Consider the following 23406-nt stretch of genomic DNA (forward strand, 5'->3'; position numbering starts at 1 on the left):
CTGGCCTGAAATTGGCCAGATATTGATCGGCCAGGTTAAAACTGATACATTGCCGCCTACATAATCCGGATTATTTTTTCTTTTAACTTCAAGCTCCCCGATATCGCCCACCCGTAGGGGGGGGATATCGGGGGAAGATCCGCTCGCTTGGCGATCTCGCCAAGCGAGCGGATCTTACCGTGTATGGAGACCTTAAGTAATTTAACTAACGAGTGTAGATAACGGGGCTCATTTACATTCAGTTGCCCACAATCAGTTGCGCAGGTTCTGCTGCGCCTATTGACATAGGGGGGCCCTGCAGATGCACCTCCTGACCAGGCGTTCCCTTTAGCCCAGAGTCTATAGGTGCGGCCCACCAGCGCCCAAAGAACCGGGAGTAGATGCCATGTGTATGCTGAACAAACAGCAAGTGGACTACTGTGCTATTGTGTCCAATTTGTGGTGAAAAGCACGGTCAGTTGAGATCATTTTGCCAGATCGGAAGCATTTGCGGTTGTCACAGCTCAGTTAAGCATTAACAGACTGCAATGATCATTGTGGGAAGAAAACATGGCGATTGCACTTGATATTGCACTTTGCTCACTGCACCTGCGGCGTGCCCTATTGTGCATAAATACTATAGTGAATATGGACAGTCACGGGTATCCGGGTTCCCTACTGGATCAGGAATCTCATCTGTGTGATCTTCTTAGGTGTTCATTGTTAGCCCTGGGGCTCAGTATCATATGTGCCTGCTCTGGCCATGGCTTTGATATCTGCTCACTGTGCTTTCTGAGTTTCTCTTCATTTCCTCGATGTGAGAGTTCAAGATCTTCTCGAAGTCGCTGGCTCTCCTGGTTTCCTCCAGCAGGAATTTCTCTGCGGCAGAGATCAACGATGATCCGGCAAGGGACTGCAAAACATTAAATGTAGGATTGAAGAGAGAAGAAGCAACCGCATCTACTAAACAATGATGTGATTGGCTCTCATTAGATGATGCAGGCAGTTACCAAAGTATAAAGGTGACTGACCTGTAGCCTCCAACTGTTGCTGCTGCAATATTTGGGGAAGGTAGGATTAGCTTATAGTATGTGCTTATATTTATTGTCTACAAGACATTTTTGGAACCTCGGTCCCTTCCCCACTGGCACAGCCGTAAGATGGCCATACACTGAAACACCAGCTCATGTCGAGAGGTTGCCAAACAAGTGGATCTGTCCCCAGTATGCTTACCTATCAGATTGATCTGATCATTTGGCATTGCAGGCAAACAGGGTAAGGACCACGTTAATGAGCCAATGCCCCGACAGGATTTTTAAACCTGCCCGTTCGATATCTGAGTGATTTTTGGCCAGATATCAGTAAGGTAGGCTGTCGGAGGGCCCCATACATGGGCTGATAAGCTTCCCACAGTCCGTTAACAGCTTTTTATTGGCCGGTTATGGCCACCTTTAGGTCCCTAGCACATCACAATCAGTCCCTTTCATCAGAAACCAATGATCCTCTCTGTGTGTCTTTGGATTGTTGGTGGAGATCAGAATCCCCAGATTAAACCCACACAATAGAGAGACATTCACACTCCTTGCCAATAGTGCCAAGGTCAGTGCTAACCACTAAGGCACCATGTTGCCCTTTGCTGAGAGTGCCAAGTTTAATAGGGCAGACATCTCTGGAGCCTGCAGCTAGATCTATAAAACACAATGACGTTCTAGAGTAAGATTAGTTCAATTCTTTCTGAGAGCCGAACGGAATGCCTTTCATTCGTGTAGGTAAAGAGAAGCTTGGAGGAGCCGGTTTAGGTAAAGAGAAGCTTGGAGGAGTCGGTTTAGGCAAAGAGAAGCTTGGAGGAGTCGGTTTAGGCAAAGAGAAGCTTGGAGGAGCCGGTTTAGGTAAAGAGAAGCTCAGAGGAGTCAGTTTAGGCAAAGAGAAGCTTGGAGGAGAAGGTTTCAAGCTTACACTGACAGCACCAGGGTATAAAGATGTTCCCATGTTGGAACGGCACAATACTCTGTATGGCACAATACTCTGCATGGCTATATATTTAGCTTGTGTTTCAGAATCCTGTTTGCTGTCACTTGTTCCTACTGCCCTTTTGTGCACGATGCATTCTCTGGGATAAAAGAGATGCTTTATGTGACCTTTTTATTCTCTACTTTCTTTGATTTTCTTGTAATAGACCCAGGCATGGGGCTTGCATTGAATGCCCAGTCTTTTCTAATCACATGAAACGCAGGGGAATGTGGATCTGACAGCCAAATAATAGTTAATTAGCAGAGAATGGGTAAAATGGATTAAAAGAGCCAATAACCCTACAGTAGATATATAAAGAGGACTCTATAGATTCTACATGACCTAAATGGTTTGGAGTAAATTCTAATTTACAGTTCCAGATACATTTTCATACCCCAGGCTGGTGCATTTTTTGAGCCAGGGGTAGGAGGTAAGTAACTTGTTGCAGGCCAGTTTGGGTAAATCAAATCATTTCGCCCTTATGGCATCACATGGGTGTTACAAGCAGACCCGTTGCCCAATCACCATCTGAAGGTGGCCATACACCCAGGGCCAAACGACCGAATTAGCCTGGATTCTCCCGATATCGCCCACCCGTAGGATTACTGTCAGAGCCATAAGCACCACATCACCGGTGATGTTGCCCACAGCTGCCAATCAGATCTGTGCTTTTGTTTTCTAACTTGTAGGCAACTGTTCAAATCTAATTGCTGATTGGTTGCTACGGGCAACAGGTGATGTTTGTCTCTAATGTGCCCTTAGGTGTAACTGGATGCCTCCCTAGACACTCTTATTGACATCTAGGGCATCGTGTTGATATTGTTGATGGGGTACTCACAATGTGAAAGGGTCCCGAGGCAGAGATTAAAGGGACAATGGAATAATAATTGGACCAGATTAGTGCCACATACCAAGCAATCAGATGCTTGTTTGTGTTTTAACAGCAGAGCAGCAAATCCTCAGTTGCTATGGGTTACTAGAAGAGGAACAAACTTTCCATCTATTGTTCCGTTCCCTTACTGGGCCAAGCCAAGGTACAAGTCATGGTTACAGAAATCAGACTGATTGTGAGACCAGCTTTTACTGCTATTATTGTTGGCTATGTTTCTATCCAGCTCCTTTCCTCTTCCCCCTTCCTTCTTATACTTAAAGGGAAACTATACCCCCAGAATGAATACGTAACCAACAGATAGTTTATATCATATTAAGTAACCTAATAAAGAATCTCGCCAAACTGGAATATATATATCAGTAAATATTGCCCTTTCCCTTGAGCCGCCATTTAGTGATGGGCTGTGTGCTCCCTCAGAGATCAGATGACAGGAAGTGATGCAGCTCTAACTGTAACAGGAAGTAGTGTGGGAGCAAAAGACAGAACTCTGTCCATTCATTGGCTGATGTGACATAACATGTATGTGTCGAAGCAGGTTTTTCCATGTAAACTGTTTTAAGTGATATATTATTATAGAGCGCTACATTGTTTGGGGCTACATTGTCTGGGCCCCGTAGGCCTGTAGGCATGGCACTGATTGGTCTGTTTAGACTTGTCCAGCTAACGTTCTGATGACACAAATCAATTGATTGATGACATGTAAAACAATTGAGTACATCCAAGAAGTGGGGACAGCTGCTGATATGGACCTGATGACCGCATCAGGTCCCCGGACCGACTTTGCCTATACCCGTCATTATAATTCCATTGTTTGGCCCCAGGTCCAAACGACCGAATTAGCCTAAATTCCCCCTATATCGCCCACCCGTAGGTGGGGATATCGGGAGAAGATCTGCTCAATTGGCGACATCGCCAAGCGAGCGGATCTTAAGGTGTATGGGCACCTTTAGGGTCTGGTTTTGACCCAGATAGTCCAGTTTTTGGAAGGGCTGTTCAGGTCAAAACTGCCTTCCAGGTTTTCCCAATTTGAAAAACCAGACAGGACTCTTCAAAACTGACGAGGTGATTGGCCAATCGCTGATCACCATGTCATAGTCCCGCACCAGTGATGTCATGCCCCACCGTGACATCACGTCCCCACCCCTGCTTGAATTTACGCCTACAGAAAGGCAGCAATCCTATGTTCAGTTAATTCAGGCAAACCTTTTATGGGGAAGGACCTAGGGCTACTTATAGTTTATAAATATATATGTATTGTAACAACCAATGGCAGCCAGCAAAGCATTGTCCTTTATGAAGAGGGGTATAAAAGATATATAGGGGTACAGGCTCAGTAACATTACTCACGGAGTTAGTGGAATCCTTCAGCTGATCACAGGCATAGCTAATAGGGGGCAGATCCAGGCCGGGGTACAGGGTACTATTGTACAAGCTCAACCATTCATTTTCATTGTCCACTAAATCACAATCGTCATCTGTGGCACTGCCCAGTGTGGGAGTATTCCATGGGCACAGACTCTTCTCACTCTCCCATTCGCTGCCCACACTGTGATTCCTCGTATCTGCGTAGTTTGTTGGTTTCAGCGAGTTATTTTCTCCATGAAACGATCTGAAATAAAAAAGAAGAGCAGTTAGAACTGTTAATGGCAACCGTAAAGTTACATTTTGTGTAAATAAAGCAAGGGCACGTATCCCATATGACCTAATGGTGATTGGTTGCCAATTGTAACAAGACCTGTTTTCTACTGCTGTGAATTTCAATTCCAAATATCATCAGTGGAGGGACTCTACTGCCCAACGGCAGGATATCAGCTCATCCCTACTTTAGGCTGAGCCTATGATTAAGTGCTGGGTAAGCATGAAACGCGTTAGGCTTTGTATATGGGGTTTATATTAATGGAGTGTAATAAAGTTTTCTATTTTTAACTTTTTGTAGTGGTGTGGCTTTGCATTTGGCAGTTGTTTCCCTCTTTGGCCACTAGAGGGTTTAATTTGCACCTAAATAACTGTGATTTATACTCACTATAATGACCATCCGATATTTGGGCTTTTGAAGTGTAGCATCCCTACTTTAGCTCTTGTATCCTGGGGCATCTTTAGATGTTGGAAATGTGAGTAGGGCCACCTTTTTATTAGCTGGCTGCGGGTCATGATGTATACGGGGGCGTGGCAAGAGGGCAAGTGGCGTTAAAAAGGGGCAGGACTGTGACTGTGCGCTAGAGAGTGGATCAAGGGGAGATTGAGGGAGGGAGAAGGGCTTAGCTGGGAGCCAGGGGTGAGGATGTTACAAATTTACCGGCAGCTACATTGCAGTAAATTTGTAATTACGTCTCCGGCCTTGACGGGTGTTTTACCATCTAGGTCGGTAACATACTGGCAACCCTATTAGTGAGACACGGAGCAGCAACAGAGGCGAAATAAGAACCAGTGGGTCCCCTGTTTAACCGGGTACCTTATGGATACCCCTATAGATGTTAATGGAGATTAAAAACCCTTATTCAGTTTCCATTGCTTTAATATGAATGCACTGAATGCCAAAAAGGAACCGTCCCTCGGATCTAGGTAGGGAAAGTATTTAGTTAATGAAGATTATTTTGTCTCTGTGGCCCAGGATCTCCCACTTAGGGTTGCACCTTACTATTATTACTGGCCTATAGGTTGGCGAGGGAATGGGTGCATGGGATGGGGAAATGGGTGGGTATGTAGAGATAACGGGCGGGGCAGAGGCTGGCCTCTCCATAAGGGTTGTGACACATGGGGAGATTAATCGCCGCGCAACAAATCTTCCCGAAATGCCATCCCACCAGCGAGAATGTAAATCGCCGGTGGGATGGCATACAAGGCGGCGCGATTTGCCGAAGCCGTCGAAGTTTCCTCTCAAGGCAAGGGGGTGATCTGCTGCAGAAAGAGTCAGGGAAGGGAGGGATTATAGGTAGGGTTGCCACACATGCAAATTTACGGACATATATATTTAAGGTAAATTTGTTATACCGGCCCTGGCTGGTGATTCGCTGGCTAGACTGGTCAAATACTGACTGGGTGGCAACCTGAATCCCACTTGACTGCTAGAGGCCTGTACGTGTTGGCCCCTAAAGGGTTACGTTATCCCGAGGCGCGCAGCTTCTCACCACTGATTCGCTTGCAAGGCTGCACCGTGCGTTCTGCGCTCATGGCAAGCCCTAATTACACGCCCAGGAGACGCACAATATTGTGACATTTGCAAGCGCTCTAATTACTGGGATACGAGCGGCAGCTGCGCCGGCCGACTGCATAGGGTTGAATGATAATGTATAATAAAGGCTGAGCGTCTGGAAATGGTCGGCCGCCGCTACACAGAGGGAAGGGGCTTCCGTGCTGAGCTCCCAACGCACATTTATAATCACAGGCTTTTTTTCCAGTACTTTCTCTCCAGAAACACTAACAGGTAATTGTCCCAAGTAACATTCCGTCATGCTTTCTTCTTTCTCAGCTTAATCACCATGAGTTTCATAACAATCCTGCAACTAAGTGCTTCTTACATACAGGCTGGAAGGTCTAATGCATCTAATTATAGGAGAATAGGGCAGATGTGCCATAGTGTGAATAGAGGCGCCCTATTCCTATATGGTATGCAGGGACGTCCGGAGCGGTAGCGGGGACCATTGTAAAACAGATGTTGGGAGTCCCCATTATTTACATCAAGTAAAAGTAGGTTATGAATGTTCAGCTGCAGCTAAACTAAAACTCACTGCTCTTTCCAACACCCTTGAGTTGTCAGGGATGCAGGGAATCTTCCTTACTGTCTCTCCCTACTATACCTGCTATCCCACAGCCCCAGTCCCTTCCCAGAGGCTATTATCCCCCCACTGCTACTATAGGCACCATCTCTCCCTACTATACCTGCTATCCCACAGCCCCAGTCCCTTCCCAGAGGCTATTATCCCCCCACTGCTACTATAGGCACCATCTCTCCCTACTATACCTGCTATCCCACAGCCCCAGTCCCTTCCCAGAGGCTATTATCCCCCCACTGCTACTATAGGCACCATCTCTCCCTACTATACCTGCTATCCCACAGCCCCAGTCCCTTCCCAGAGGCTATTATCCCCCCACTGTTACTATAGGCACCATCTCTCCCTACTATACCTGCTATCCCACAGCCCCAGTCCCTTCCCAGAGGCTATTATCCCACTGCTACTATAGGCACCATCTCTCCCTACTATACCTGCTATCCCACAGCCCCAGTCCCTTCCCAGAGGCTATTATCCCCCCACTGCTACTATAGGCACCATCTCTCCCTACTATACCTGCTATCCCACAGCCCCAGTCCCTTCCCAGAGGCTATTATCCCCCCACTGCTACTATAGGCCCCATCTCTCCCTACTATACCTGCTATCCCACAGCCCCAGTCCCTTCCCAGAGGCTATTATCCTACTGCTACTATAGGCACCATCTCTCCCTACTATACCTGCTATCCCACAGCCCCAGTCCCTTCCCAGAGGCTATTATCCCCCCACTGCTACTATAGGCACCATCTCTCCCTACTATACCTGCTATCCCACAGCCCCAGTCCCTTCCCAGAGGCTATTATCCCCCCACTGCTACTATATGCACCATCTCTCCCTACTATACCTGCTATCCCACAGTCCCTTCCCAGAGGCTATTATCCCCCCACTGCTACTATAGGCACCATCTCTCCCTACTATACCTGCTATCCCACAGCCCCAGTCCCTTCCCAGAGGCTATTATCCCCCCACTGCTACTATAGGCACCATCTCTCCCTACTATACCTGCTATCCCACAGCCCCAGTCCCTTCCCAGAGGCTATTATCCCCCACTGCTACTATAGGCACCATCTCTCCCTACTATACCTGCTATCCCACAGCCCCAGTCCCTTCCCAGAGGCTATTATCCCCCCACTGCTACTATAGGCACCATCTCTCCCTACTATACCTGCTATCCCACAGCCCCAGTCCCTTCCCAGAGGCTATTATCCCCCCACTGCTACTATAGGCACCATCTCTCCCTACTATACCTGCTATCCCACAGCCCCAGTCCCTTCCCAGAGGCTATTATCCCCCCACTGCTACTATAGGCACCATCTCTCCCTACTATACCTGCTATCCCACAGCCACAGTCCCTTCCCGGAGGCTATTATCCCCCCCACTGCTACTATAGGCACCATCTCTCCCTACTATACCTGCTATCCCACAGCCACACCCCCTTCCCAGAGGCCATTTGCTCATTGCTGTTGCTACTGAGTGGAGGTGCTGTGAGTGCTCTGTGGAGTTGTGACTTTCTCCCAGGCCCGGCTGGGTCTGGGGGTTAGTTTTTGTTGGTATTTTTCTTTGTTTTTTGCTGTTTTTCCCTACTCAATGGGGAAGAAGGCAATTAAACCGTTTAGCCGGGTAGTTAAGACCCGTTTGAGAAGCAGCAAGAAGGCCACTGGGTCCAACATCGTGGTGACAGTGGAGCGCACTGCAGAGGGCAATGTTTCCTGCTCTGTTAAAGGAAAGGAAAAGAAAGGCAAAAGCTGTTCCAAAAGCGGCATGGAGAGTAACTCTGAGGACCTGGACGCCAGTGTTGGAGTAACTGCAGGGAGCTGCGGAGCTACAACAGAGGCAGACCAGGAGATGAGAGCAGAGTCTGATGACTGCAAAATGGCTGCTGGCAGTGAGGAGCATGGAAACCATGTGGCCCTGGAGGTTGTAGAAAGTGCTCTGACCAACCAGGAGATGGCTGCTGGCAGTGAGGAGCATGGAAGCTGTGTGGCCCTAAAAGTTGCAGAATGCGCTCTGAGTGACCAGGAAATGGCTGCTGCCTGTGAGGTGCATGGAAGCCGTGTGGCCCTGGAGAGTGAGCAGGTAATGGCTGCCGACCCCCTGGGGAAGGCAGGGGAAGGGCATAAAGGTACTGAGACTGTTATACAATATGACACCATTATTAATGCTTTGAAAGAACTGAGGTGTTTGGAAGAGAAACAAAGCAAGTTAAATAAAGAGATTGACAGACTGATAAAAAATCAGAAGTTGCTGAGAGGAGAGAGGAGGACTCAGTACATCAGGGAGTTGGCTTTCCTCAATAAGGAACTAGAAGAGACTGAAATTAACATTAAAGACATTCTGGCTGTTATAGAGCCATGGAAGGAGCTGTATGACAACAAGCAGAGATTTGAGCAGATGAAGGAGGGCAATGTGACCGCTGAGAGACTGCTTAAAGTTGCTGAACTGCTCAAAGAGACTAAAGTTTCAAAAACTTTTACTGAATGTAGCGTTGCTACTGACATTACCCATAGTAACAACCTTTCTAATGCTGATAGTGTGTGTGCAGCTGCCGTGAGTGCCGGGGGCAGTGTGGGGCAAGCGGCTGGGGTGCAGGTACATGCAGGTAATGCAATGTGTGTGACTGAGGGGGGTGGGGCAGTGAGTTCTGGGGCAGCTGAGGTGCAAGCGGCTGGGAGTGGTGCAGGTGATTGCAGGTAATGCAATGTGTGTGAGTGAGGGGGGTGGGGCAGTGAGTGCTGGGGCAGCTGAGGTGCAAGAGGCTGGGAGTGGTGCAGCTGAGGTGCAGGTGATTGCAGGTAATGCAACGTGTGTGAGTGAGGGGGGAGGGGAAGGAAAAAATGTCGTTTATTCTGCTGGGGAAAGCAATGAGCATGAGGGGACTGAGAGTGTTGCTGGGGCTGCGGGGGGCAGTGTTTGGGAGGGAAGGAGATTCTTTGCACGTGAGCAGGATGAGGAGTTTGATGATGAGTTTGATAAGAGGAAGAATGTTGTTAAAATTAAGTGGGAGAAAGAGAGGGAGGATTTCCCGGGGCGCAGGTTTGTGGGCAGAAACATTATTAAGCAGTTGCTGGGTTTTACCCCACAGGATGTTTATGCCTTGCTGAGTGTCACAGACACAGAGTTTGATTTAAGCTATAAGTTACCCCAAGGGTTAGAGGAGTTCTGGAGGCGGTACCATCTGAGTAAAGAGGCCAAGGAGTGGGAGGGGTTTAGGGTAATACCGGTGTCCAAACCCGAAACCAAACTGGTCACCATTATCATGAAGAGAGAGACAGTGCATAAGCAGGACATCCTCATATGGCTCCGGCGCCAGTGCACTGTGCTATCCCCCCTGGAGCCGGTGTTTGATGAGGAGGGATTCTGGGTAGGGGGGTATAAAGTCCAAGTAAAACTGCATGTGGATCAGAATGTTCAGAGGCATCTCCCAAATTCTTTTTTCATTGGGAAAGCAAGGGGTGTCTGTTTCTATGTGGGCCAGCCCAGGCTATGCTATAAATGTGGGTCCAACAGGCATTATGCTGTAAAGTGTAACATACAGAAATGTGCTTTGTGTGGGGAGACTGGGCACCCAAGCAAGGAGTGTGTAAAGGCCATAAAGTGTAACCTGTGTATGCAATCCGGCCATGCTTATAGGGCCTGCCCCGAAGCCTGGCGGAACATTAGGAAGGCTTGTCCCAATCTAGAAAAGTAATGAGTACCCCAATGCCAGGGGAGAACTTGCCCCAGACTGAGGGAAGGGGGGAGGAGAGGGCAGGTGGGGGAAAAGAAACAGACAGGGGGCGCCCAACAGAGGTGAGAGGGAAGGAGAGAGAGCACAAACAGACAAAGGTACAGGCATCCCAAGAGGAGGGAGGTGGAGGGGATGGTTGGATAGTGGTGGGCAGCAAATCAAATAAAGCTAAGGAGGCTCAGTGCCCAGGTGTAATTACCCTCCCAACTGAAAATAGGTTTGTTTTGCCAGGAGGGAAGTCATGGGGGGATTTAGCAGAAGAACAGGTAGAGTTGGAGAGAATGGAGGAGGAGGAGGAGAGGGAGAAAAGGAAAAGCCTCTCATCTGATATCATCTCCAGCAGGAAGAAGAGCAAAAGAGAAGGGGCTTTTCAGTCTCAGGGGGCAGAAAAGGAGTCACTGGAGGAAGGGGAGTTGGGGGAGCAAGATGTGATGGAGAGTCAGGGGGCAGGTGTGCGGGTACAGGTTAAACGGTCTGCTGGGAAATGTTTGGACAATTCTCAAAAAAGAAACATAAAGATGCCTCTTGATATGTGTTATAACGATCTATAAGAAATAAGATGCTTTGGAGGGAGGTACGCTTTGTTTTTTGATGTGATATTGATTTATATATTTTTTTTGCTTGATTGAAATGTAATTATTGTTTTATTGTATTTGTTAAATATATTTTAATAAAATTCTCTCCCTACTATATCTGCTATCCCACAGCCCCAGTCCCTTCCCAGAGGCTATTATCCCCCACTGCTACTATAGGCACCATCTCTCCCTACTATACCTGCTATCCCACAGCCCCAGTCCCTTCCCAGAGGCTATTATCCCCCCACTGCTACTATAGGCACCATCTCTCCCTACTATACCTGCTATCCCACAGCCACAGTCCCTTCCCAGAGGCTATTATCCCACTGCTACTATAGGCACCATCTCTCCCTACTATACCTGCTATCCCACAGCCCCAGTCCCTTCCCAGAGGCTATTATCCCCCCACTGCTACTATAGGCACCATCTCTCCCTACTATACCTGCTATCCCACAGCCACAGTCCCTTCCCGGAGGCTATTATCCCCCCCACTGCTACTATAGGCACCATCTCTCCCTACTATATCTGCTATCCCACAGCCCCAGTCCCTTCCCAGAGGCTATTATCCCCCCACTGCTACTATAGGCACCATCTCTCCCTACTATACCTGCTATCCCACAGCCCCAGTCCCTTCCAGAGGCTATTATCCCACTGCTACTATAGGCACCATCTCTCCCTACTATACCTGCTATCCCACAGCCCCAGTCCCTTCCCAGAGGCTATTATCCCCCCACTGCTACTATAGGCACCATCTCTCCCTACTATCCCACAGCCCCAGTCCCTTCCCAGAGGCTATTATCCCCCCACTGCTACTATAGGCACCATCTCTCCCTACTATACCTGCTATCCCACAGCCACAGTCCTTTCCCGGAGGCTATTATCCCCCCACTGCTACTATAGGCACCATCTCTCCCTACTATACCTGCTATCCCACAGCCCCAGTCCCTTCCCAGAGGCTATTATCCCACTGCTACTATAGGCACCATCTCTCCCTACTATACCTGCTATCCCACAGCCCCAGTCCCTTCCCAGAGGCTATTATCCCCCCACTGCTACTATAGGCACCATCTCTCCCTACTATACCTGCTATCCCACAGCCCCAGTCCCTTCCCAGAGGCTATTATCCCCCCACTGCTACTATAGGCACCATCTCTCCCTACTATACCTGCTATCCCACAGCCCCAGTCCCTTCCCAGAGGCTATTATCCCCCCACTGCTACTATAGGCACCATCTCTCCCTACTATACCTGCTATCCCACAGCCCCAGTCCCTTCCCAGAGGCTATTATCCCCCCACTGCTACTATAGGCACCATCTCTCCCTACTATACCTGCTATCCCACAGCCACAGTCCCTTCCCGGAGGCTATTATCCCCCCCACTGCTACTATAGGCACCATCTCTCCCTACTATACCTGCTATCCCACAGCCACACCCCCTTCCCAGAGGCCATTTGCTCATTGCTGTTGCTACTGAGTGGAGGTGCTGTGAGTGCTCTGTGGAGTTGTGACTTTCTCCCAGGCCCGGCTGGGTCTGGGGGTTAGTTTTTGTTGGTATTTTTCTTTGTTTTTTGCTGTTTTTCCCTACTCAATGGGGAAGAAGGCAATTAAACCGTTTAGCCGGGTAGTTAAGACCCGTTTGAGAAGCAGCAAGAAGGCCACTGGGTCCAACATCGTGGTGACAGTGGAGCGCACTGCAGAGGGCAATGTTTCCTGCTCTGTTAAAGGAAAGGAAAAGAAAGGCAAAAGCTGTTCCAAAAGCAAGGGGTGTCTGTTTCTATGTGGGCCAGCCCAGGCTATGCTATAAATGTGGGTCCAACAGGCATTATGCTGTAAAGTGTAACATACAGAAATGTGCTTTGTGTGGGGAGACTGGGCACCCAAGCAAGGAGTGTGTAAAGGCCATAAAGTGCAACCTGTGTATGCAATCCGGCCATGCTTATAGGGCCTGCCCCGAAGCCTGGCGGAACATTAGGAAGGCTTGTCCCAATCTAGAAAAAGTAATGAGTACCCCAATGCCAGGGGAGAACTTGCCCCAGACTGAGGGAAGGGGGGAGGAGAGGGCAGGTGGGGGAAAAGAAACAGACAGGGGGCGCCCAACAGAGGTGAGAGGGAAGGAGAGAGAGCACAAACAGACAAAGGTACAGGCATCCCAAGAGGAGGGAGGTGGAGGGGATGGTTGGATAGTGGTGGGCAGCAAATCAAATAAAGCTAAGGAGGCTCAGTGCCCAGGTGTAATTACCCTCCCAACTGAAAATAGGTTTGTTTTGCCAGGAGGGAAGTCATGGGGGGATTTAGCAGAAGAACAGGTAGAGTTGGAGAGAATGGAGGAGGAGGAGGAGAGGGAGAAAAGGAAAAGCCTCTCATCTGATATCATCTCCAGCAGGAAGAAGAGCAAAAGAGAAGGGGCTTTTCAGTCTCAGGGGGCAGAAAAGGAGTCACTGGAGGAAGGGGAGTTGGGGGAGCAAGATGTGATGGAGAGTCAGGGGGCAGGTGTGCGGGTACAGGTTAAACGGTCTGCTGGGAAATGTTTGGACAATTCTCAAAAAAAGAAACATAAAGATGCCTCTTGATATGTGTTATAACGATCTATAAGAAATAAGATGCTTTGGAGGGAGGTACGCTTTGTTTTTTGATGTGATATTGATTTATATATTTTTTTTTGCTTGATTGAAATGTAATTATTGTTTTATTGTATTTGTTAAATATATTTTAATACAATTCTCTCCCTACTATATCTGCTATCCCACAGCCCCAGTCCCTTCCCAGAGGCTATTATCCCCCCACTGCTACTATAGGCACCATCTCTCCCTACTATACCTGCTATCCCACAGCCCCAGTCCCTTCCCAGAGGCTATTATCCCCCCACTGCTACTATAGGCACCATCTCTCCCTACTATACCTGCTATCCCACAGCCACAGTCCCTTCCCAGAGGCTATTATCCCACTGCTACTATAGGCACCATCTCTCCCTACTATACCTGCTATCCCACAGCCCCAGTCCCTTCCCAGAGGCTATTATCCCCCCACTGCTACTATAGGCACCATCTCTCCCTACTATACCTGCTATCCCACAGCCACAGTCCCTTCCCGGAGGCTATTATCCCCCCACTGCTACTATAGGCACCATCTCTCCCTACTATATCTGCTATCCCACAGCCCCAGTCCCTTCCCAGAGGCTATTATCCCCCCACTGCTACTATAGGCACCATCTCTCCCTACTATACCTGCTATCCCACAGCCCCAGTCCCTTCCCAGAGGCTATTATCCCACTGCTACTATAGGCACCATCTCTCCCTACTATACCTGCTATCCCACAGCCCCAGTCCCTTCCCAGAGGCTATTATCCCCCCACTGCTACTATAGGCACCATCTCTCCCTACTATCCCACAGCCCCAGTCCCTTCCCAGAGGCTATTATCCCCCCACTGCTACTATAGGCACCATCTCTCCCTACTATACCTGCTATCCCACAGCCACAGTCCTTTCCCGGAGGCTATTATCCCCCCACTGCTACTATAGGCACCATCTCTCCCTACTATACCTGCTATCCCACAGCCCCAGTCCCTTCCCAGAGGCTATTATCCCACTGCTACTATAGGCACCATCTCTCCCTACTATACCTGCTATCCCACAGCCCCAGTCCCTTCCCAGAGGCTATTATCCCCCCACTGCTACTATAGGCACCATCTCTCCCTACTATACCTGCTATCCCACAGCCCCAGTCCCTTCCCAGAGGCTATTATCCCCCCACTGCTACTATAGGCACCATCTCTCCCTACTATACCTGCTATCCCACAGCCACAGTCCTTTCCCGGAGGCTATTATCTCACCTTCCAGGTGTCCAAAGTTACTAAATTGGGGATCTTTAGTTATTGATCAAGGATTATATCAAATTGCTATTTTGAAAGGACCTAATTCTAGTGATCAGATCAGGTGTAGGATTTGGCCAAATCTGAGTCTTTTTGGCTGGCTGAAGCGAATCTAAAATTTATTTTAAGATTTGTCCAATACTTTTTTGTTGATTTTGGTGCTTAGTGCATCCCTACCCATTACTGTTGCCTAAATCTCATTTGCTCCATTCACAACTAAGGACCATGTACTATTTCTATTATTCAGGGAATAATGAGGCCCCTCGGGACATCCCTGCACTGCCCTTGCTTGTGTTTGTACACATTCATCACAACTGCTCAAAGGCATCATTTTTCTAGATTAACCAATGCCAGTTTGGCATGCCTCTCTTTATAACTTCCACCCCTTCATCACATTATTTGCCCTTCTCTGAACTTGATCCTTAGCAGCACTTTCTGTGGGTTCATCAGTCACAAGATCAGCAAGAATCATTTCTTGTAGCCAAAGCCATGACACCATATTTCACACTAGGGAGAAATAAATCAGCAAAGTGCAGTAGCAAAAATCTAAGGCCACCAGTAGGTAGAGATGAATAGTCAGCAGGAGGAATTCAACAGCAACTCCTTTAAAATTGTAACAGAACTGATTCGTCGCCCCCTTTTATCCAATCCTCACTTAAAAAGCGCCCTGGGGGTTGTGTGGGTCACTAAACAGATATTTATAGTGTGACTTCCCCTAGAAACCTCCTGCCCCAGGTCAAATAGCGGCAAAGATTAATTTGTAATAAACACAAAATCAAGACTTTTGGGCAGGAACGTTATATTGTTTAGAAGGGCAACCTAGTCAAGTGTCTTAAAGTAACAGTAACACCAAAAAATCAAAGCGTTTTAAAGTAATTAAAATATAATGTACTGTTGCCCTGCACTGGTACAACTGGTACCATTGCTTCAAAAACTTTATTATAGTTTATATAAACAAGCTGCTGTGTAGCCATGGGGGCAGCCATGCAAAGCTGGAAAAGGAGAAAAGGCACAGGTTAAGGTGGCCATGCACTGAATGATTCGCTCATGTGGCAACGTTGCCAAACAAGTGGATTTTTTCTCGATATGCCCACTATATCAGGCTAATTCGATCGTTTGGCCCTAGGGCCAAAGAAGCATATTACAATGGCGGGCAAAGGCGTCGTTGGGCCGAGGACCACATCAACGAGCCCATGTGGTCCCTTATCCGACGGAAAATCAAACCTGCCCGATTGAGATCTGACCAATTTAAGGCCAGATATCAGTCAGGTAGGCCTGTTGGGGGTCCCCATACAAGGGCAGATAATGTTCCAAATCGGTCTGAAGGACTAGAATCGGCAGCTGAAATCTTCCTGTGTATGGCCACTGTTACTCAGCAGATAATAGATAAACTCTGTAGGATACAATGGGATTCAGCAGAGCTTATCTGTTTTCTATTTTGTATTCTGTGCTTGAATGGCTGCCCCCATGGCTACAAAGCAGCTCTTTTATATAAACCAGGGGTCCCCAACCTTTCTTACTCATGAGCCACAGTCAAACGTTGATAGACTTGGAGAGCAACACAAGCACCATAAGGGTGAAGACACACTGAGCTACTAGTAGCAGCTACTTTTTCATGGCTATTAGGGCTCTGGCACACGGGGAGATTAGTCGCCCGCAACAAAACTCCCTGTTCGCGGGCGACTAATCTCCCCGAGTTGCCTTCCCCTGCCATCCCACCGGCGAAAATGTAAGTCGCCGGTGGGATGGCACGCAAGTTGCCTCGCAAGGCTTTTTGGTCGATTTGCGCAAAATTGCGCCGCCGCGTGTGCCATCCCACCGGCGACTTACATTTTCGCCGGTGGGATGGCAGGTGAAGGCAACTCGGGGACATTAGTCGCCCGCGAACAGGGAGTTTTGTCGCAGGCTTCAGAAACTTCAGAAAATCCCCTGCCATAGACAATACTGAGAATTGCCTCTGCTAAAACACACGTAGAGACAATTATCAGTAAATGATCAGCATTGTCTGTTTTAGTAGCCACAACAAGTACCTGCTACTAGTAGCTCCGTGTGTCTTCACCCTTTAATTTCATGGAGGAGCCAAATAAGGGCTGTGATTGGCTATTAGGGGCCTCTATGCACCCTATCAGCTTACAGGGGCTTTATTTGGTAGTAAATCTTGTGTTTTATCCAATCAAAACTTGCCCCCAAGTCAGGAATTCAAAAATAACTCCCTGGTTTGGGGACACTGAGAGCAACATCCAAGGGGTTGGGGAGGAACATGTTGCCCCTGAGCCACTGATTGGGGATCACTGATATAAACAATAGTAGTGTTTCAGAGGCAGTTTTACCACTTCAGTACAATGGTACATTATATTGCCATTCTTTTAAAACACTTTCATTATTAGGTGTTACTGTTCCTTTAATATTTTCTGGAAGCCTTCAACCTTCAGCGACATTCTCTGATGCTCTGCTCTAAACAACAAGTGCCACCACAAAACGTTAACACAAACCTGTGCTTCTGGGGTTTGTCATGCTCTCCACATTTAATGCTGATCCATGGGTCAACTTCCCCTGAGTCTGTCTGAGGCGCCTTGTTAACTGCATGTATTTGGGGCATTTCACTTTCCAATTCTGCAATAACATCCTTCTGGCTGAGTGGCATTGAAGTCTGGAAAAGAAACAAAAATAAATCACTTTATCATAGAGATAATTTTTGTGTTTCAACTGGTGCCAGTCTGGTGCCCCTATTCACCCAATTCACTGTGGGAACCCAGCAGGTCCAGGGTGGCAGTAGCTCCAGGGTTCCCCGGCATCAGTATGTGCAGTTGTATACCATTCATGATAATAGGCAAGATGGATTCACTAGTACCTTAAAGGGGAAATTAACCCGAACACAACTCAAAAGCTTTTTCAAAAGTAAACAATTTCAAGCAACTTTGCAGTATGCATTAATTAAAAAATATGGATCCTTTTCATGATTTTTAAGGTAATAATATGGTTTGGAACTAGGGTTGCCACATTTTGCGGTGGCTAAAGGTGCCCATAAACGTTAAGATCCGATTGCTTGGGGACCTCGCCAAGCGAGAGGATCTTCTCCCGATATCCCCACCTACAGGGGGCGATATTGGGAAAATGTAGGCTAATTTGATCTGGGGCCAATGATCGAATCCTAACGGCAGCAATGGCACAGCTGGTTCGGGGACTGCATCAACGAGCCGATTCGGACCCTGATCTGACTAAATCTTTTAACCTGCCCGATCTATATCTGGCCAAGGGACCGGTATCGTCAGCTACAATCGGCCCGTGTATGGCCACCTTAACTCCGGACAGGGGGCGGGGGATCATGGGGGTGGGGCTATGGGATGGTGATCTGTATTTGGCCGATTGCCATGTCAATCTCAAAGAGTCCTCTCTGGTTTTCCAAATTGGGGAAACCAAACAGGCAGTTTTGACCCGGACAGCCCTTCCGAAAACCGGGCTATCCAGGTCAAAACGGGACAGGTGGCACCCCTATTTGGAACAGTTACCTAAGCCTGGCCCCCTGTTCTTCTGCTGGGTCAGGCCAGGTCTCAAAAACTGGTTCCGTGCAGGACTCTAGTTAACACTGACAGAAGTACTCTTTTATTAGGGAACTGCTGTGTTTCTGACAATAAAGCAGCTGACATTAGCCGGCACAACTTTACTGCGGAAAGGGTGTCTTTTGGCACGAAAAGGTTAATAAAATAATATATCTGCAGCCATCAATGTGAGATTGCTTGGCCCGCTCACTAATCCTTCTTCTTTCTTGCTTCATCTTGTTTGTTTTGTCTGGGTCAGACTTGCTTGCGAGCTGACAGGGCCCATCCAAGCTGAAAGTCAAACGACAGATCGGTGAAATATCGCCGCTATAATTGGCCGTTTTTTGGCAGAGGCCAAATAATTGTAACAATGCGGGGGTTAGATGGCCGCTCTGCGAGTGTAAGAAAACCTTTGATGCCTGCGTGGCCTTGTGTACCATTAGTCAGAGCCGTGATGCATCGCTCTTCTCCTCTATCTGGATCTGGAAATTTCTTTGAAGATTGATGAATGTAGGAATTTAGGACAAAAAGCCTTGTTACAATGCAGTCACAGAGCATACAAAGCGCTCGTTTTCTTTATTTTCTTCCAAATAAGACAGACAAGATAAATTGCTGGGGTTTGGGCCCTGTTTGGCTAAATGGCTTCTGCATCTGAATGCTCCTGCTTGTGTCTTTGCCTCTACATATAGTCTGCAGGTGCTGATTGGGAAGCTTTATGGGCGCAATATCCCAAGCCGCTCTATTATACATAGAGAACACGTAGGGAGCATTATTAATACAAAAAAAATGATTTTACCAGTGTTATTAGCACTGCGGCAGTTACTATTCTGCCATTGGTAAATTAACAGAGACATAAAGGGGTTGTTTGCATTTACAATAACTTTTACTTTGATGCAGAGAATGCTATTCATTTTTTATTATCTGCGGTTTTTTTTAATTATTAAGCTTTTTGTTCAGCAGCTCTCCAGTTAAGAATTTTTTGCAGCTACCTGGTTTCTAGGGTCCAATTTAACCCCAGCAACCAGGCAGTGACTTGGAAGAAAGACAGATATATGAACAGAGGAGGGCCTATCTTTATGACTTAAGATAAGTCATAAAAAATGAACAATAACAATAAAATTGCAGCCGCACAAAGGCTTCTGGGGTCAGTGACCTTCACTTGCAAGCTGGAAAGAGTTGAAAGAAGAAGGCAAATAATTAAAAAAACATACAAAATAAGAATGTGTAATTCTATAGAATACTTATAGGATAGTTAAACTGAAGGTGAACCCACCCCTTTAAGGGTTGGCCAACAGGGATGCTTGCAGTTCAACTACAGAAGGGCGACACGTTGTGTATCCCCTGAAATAAACTGTAATCTCTTTAGGACAACAACCCTCGTAGCCTTTATCAGTGTCAAAATTCCATGGGTGGGTCATGGCGTCCAATAGAAATGTGCCGCCTCAACGCCCTTACAATCAAGTAAAGGCTAATTATAACAATATTAATCATTTATGAACGCATTCACAAGCGCGGGTGCTCTAAAATGGACAGAGTGTGTTTATGTGCATGTTTGTGTTTGGGTGCAGTTCCCCTTTAATGGTGTATATACTCTACACTTAATCCTCATTACTGTAAGAAAACATTTAATAACAACCCTAAGGTGCGATTAAACCAAAAGCCTGACACGGTAGTGATTTTTTTTTATTACACCCGCCGGCATGTTTATATAAATGTGTTTAGAATGAGTGGAATGTGTACTTACTGGAGCTTATTATATCATGTTCTATTTACAAAGGATTACGGCTGCAGATGACAAGGCATACAGATGACAAATGTTGCTCTCGGAACAACCACACACTTATCTTACTATGTTGCTTTATTATGTTGCTTACCATATATGACACACAGCCAGCTGAAGCCGTTATGGAGGAGCACAGGTACAGCCGCACTGTACATTCCACTGGACAGACAAAGCCATTATAGAGGCATATATACTGTACATATATATACCTGCAGCTAGACTTTATGTTCCATTGAGCCAGGCAATGCAATTGTACAGGCGCACGTTCTATTCAGCTAGAAACACAGAGGTGCACATCTGCACTGTACATTCCACAGTGCACAATTGTACATTGTATTCTGCCTAGGGTTACCACTTTTTTTTTTTTTGCACTGGTAGCCCCGTCCAAAACTGCCTGTCCTTATTTCAGAAATCTAAATGTGGCCATACCCGGGAAGATTCACTCGTTGACGTGGTCGCCAAATATGTGGATCTTCTCCCAATATGCCCACCTAAAGGTGGGTGATATCATGCTAAATCGAATTACAACAGCGGGCATAGGCACCATCAGACCGAGGGCCACATCAACAAGCCTATGCGGCCCCTAATCTGATGGAAAATCAAACCTGTCCAATTGAGATCTGCCCAATTCTAGACCAGATATTGGTTGGGGAGGCCTGTTGGGGGTGCCCATACACGGTCAGATAAGCTGCCAAACTGATCTGAAGGACCAGAATCTGCCCAAGTATGGCCACCTTTACACCTGGACAGGACTCTGTACACACCCAATCATAGACTGCCATGTCACAGCCCTGCCCCCTGATGACATAACCTGCCCTTTAATGTCATTGTCCCAACTGTGACTTCATTAGGTCCACCCTTGATGTCACTCCCCATGTCTGGATTTCCAACAACACAAAGGTGCCAACCCTAATTCCACCAACCAAATCAGTTATACGAGCATAGGTCTCGACTGTACATTTTATTTAGCCAATCAAATCAGCTATAGAACTGCACCACCTCTGTTACTATGCCAATAATTGTACAGTTATGGGATCCCTTATCCAGAAACCCATTATCTAGAAAGCTATGAATTACTGGAATGCCATCTCCCTTAGACTTATAAGCAAATAATTCTAATTTTTAAAAATAATTTTCCTTTTTCTCTGTAATAATTAAACAGTACATGTACTTGATCCCAACTAACATATAATTACCCCTTATTGGGGCAGAACAGCCCTATTGGGTTTATTTAATGGTTAAATGATTCCCTTTTCTCTGTAATAATAAAACAGTAGCTGTACTTGATCCCAACTAAGATATAATTACCCCTTATTGGGGGCAGAACAGCCCTATTGGGTTTATTTAATGGTTAAATGATTCCCTTTTCTCTGTAATAATAAAACAGTACCTGTACTTGATCCCAACTAAGATATAATTACCCCTTATTGGGGGCAGAACAGCCCTATTGGGTTTATTTAATGGTTAAATGATTCCCTTTTCTCTGTAATAATAAAACAGTACCTGTACTTGATCCCAACTAAGATATAATTACCCCTTATTGGGGGCAGAACAGCCCTATTGGGTTTATTTCATGGTTAAATGATTCCCTTTTCTCTGTAATAATAAAACAGTACCTGTACTTGATCCCAACTAAGATATAATTACCCCTTATTGGGGGCAGAACAGCCCTATTGGGTTTATTTCATGGTTAAATGATTCCCTTTTCTCTGTAATAATAAAACAGTACCTGTACTTGATCCCAACTAAGATATAATTACCCCTTATTGGGGGCAGAACAGTCCTATTGGGTTTATTTAATGGTTAAATGATTCCCTTTTCTCTGTAATAATAAAACAGTACCTGTACTTGATCCCAACTAAGATATAATTACCCCTTATTGGGGCAGAACAGCCCTATTGGGTTTATTTAATGGTTAAATGATTCCCTTTTCTCTGTAATAATAAAACAGTACCTGTACTTGATCCCAACTAAAATATAATGAATCTATATAGAAGGCAGAACTAGACTACTAGGTTTTGTTAATGTTTAACTGATTTTTTAGCAGCATTAAGGTATGGAGTTCCAAATTACGGAGAAATCCCTTATCCGAAAAGCCCAGATGCCGAGCATTCTGGATAACAGGACCCATACCTGTACACAGCACCCATAGGCATTGCTTTCTACATGCATAACTCATCACTTTAGTATCCCTTTAAGCTTGTTTTTATTTCCCTATATCAGAAACAATGAAATAAAGATCCGACAACCACCAAGGGATTTTTATTGCCCCCCAGTCTGTTAAAGGGCTTTTTCACTTCTTTGTATTGCACATTGCACTTATAAGAAATAATTGGACCCCTTTCAATAAACCTGACAACTGACTTGTTAGAATATAGGTACAAATAAGTACTAAGGGCCCTACAGACATCCCCCGGATCAATAAAAGTATTAATTGGTCACGAAAAACAGCATAACTCTATGCGGCTTTTCTCACAGGGAAGAACATTCGCTGCTTTTCTGTTCTGAAATAAATAGAATAAAACAACAAAGCGAGTAATCTGCATACCTGTCGGTTCTGCGCTCCTTTCAGTTCCAACTCTCGCTCCAGGCGAGAAACTTTCCGGCTGACGGTTGCTATAGTGACATCTTTCTGATTAAGCTTTGCAGTCAGGTCACCGATATCTTTCCTCAGTCGTTCCAGGTCACTGTTTTTGGCTTCCGTTCCGTGCAGATCATTTTCAGCCTGATAATAATCACACATTAAGAAGAACATCTGCTTTAGATCTAGAACGGAGACGGGATAACTGCTCTACTTTTGGAGATGTATCAGCTTCTCAGCACTAAACATGTGATTGGACTTGAATGGTTGTTACTGGATTAAATTATGTTGTCTCTCACTTTGGATTAGTGAAGAAGTTGAGGGTCCACCAAGCTCTAAACATGACCTCAACTCTATGAGAACAAGGAGGTAGCAGTGACCCTACTATTATTTCATCTATATACAAACAGTAATTTAGCATTTACTCCCATATTCCCTCATTTTGCTTTAGGATGGGCCTAACCATCAACTGGACTGGACACCTAAAGGGGAAGGGGCTAGAGATCTGCATTGGGTCAGGTAATTAAGGCCTTATGAAGATGAGGAATTAGGTCAGTGTGTCTTGGTAGGACCATTGCTCAAAGGGTCCTGGTTGGAAATGGGTCTATTGAACTAAACCCACACAGGACTCTAGGTTCAGCCCCACCATTTGGTCCCCATACACGGGCCGATTGTAGCTGCAGATA

General features: G+C 46.5%; 1 protein-coding gene across 1 annotated transcript in view; it reads right to left on the reverse strand.

Moving 5' to 3' along the window:
• Positions 1 to 131: 131 nt before the first annotated feature.
• Positions 132 to 23406, reverse strand: part of deup1 (deuterosome assembly protein 1) — a 48618-nt gene continuing 25343 nt past the window's right edge. The window contains exons 10-13 of the mRNA XM_002940141.5: positions 22688 to 22864; positions 17310 to 17467; positions 4229 to 4490; positions 132 to 892 (exon numbers count right to left, since the gene is read on the reverse strand). Coding sequence (XP_002940187.1) covers positions 722 to 892; positions 4229 to 4490; positions 17310 to 17467; positions 22688 to 22864 — 768 coding nt within the window. The 3' untranslated portion in view covers positions 132 to 721. The remainder of the gene's footprint in view (positions 893 to 4228; positions 4491 to 17309; positions 17468 to 22687; positions 22865 to 23406) is intronic.

This window comes from Xenopus tropicalis, chromosome 2, assembly GCF_000004195.4.
Source record: "Xenopus tropicalis strain Nigerian chromosome 2, UCB_Xtro_10.0, whole genome shotgun sequence".
Classification (NCBI taxonomy): Eukaryota; Metazoa; Chordata; class Amphibia; order Anura; family Pipidae; genus Xenopus; species Xenopus tropicalis.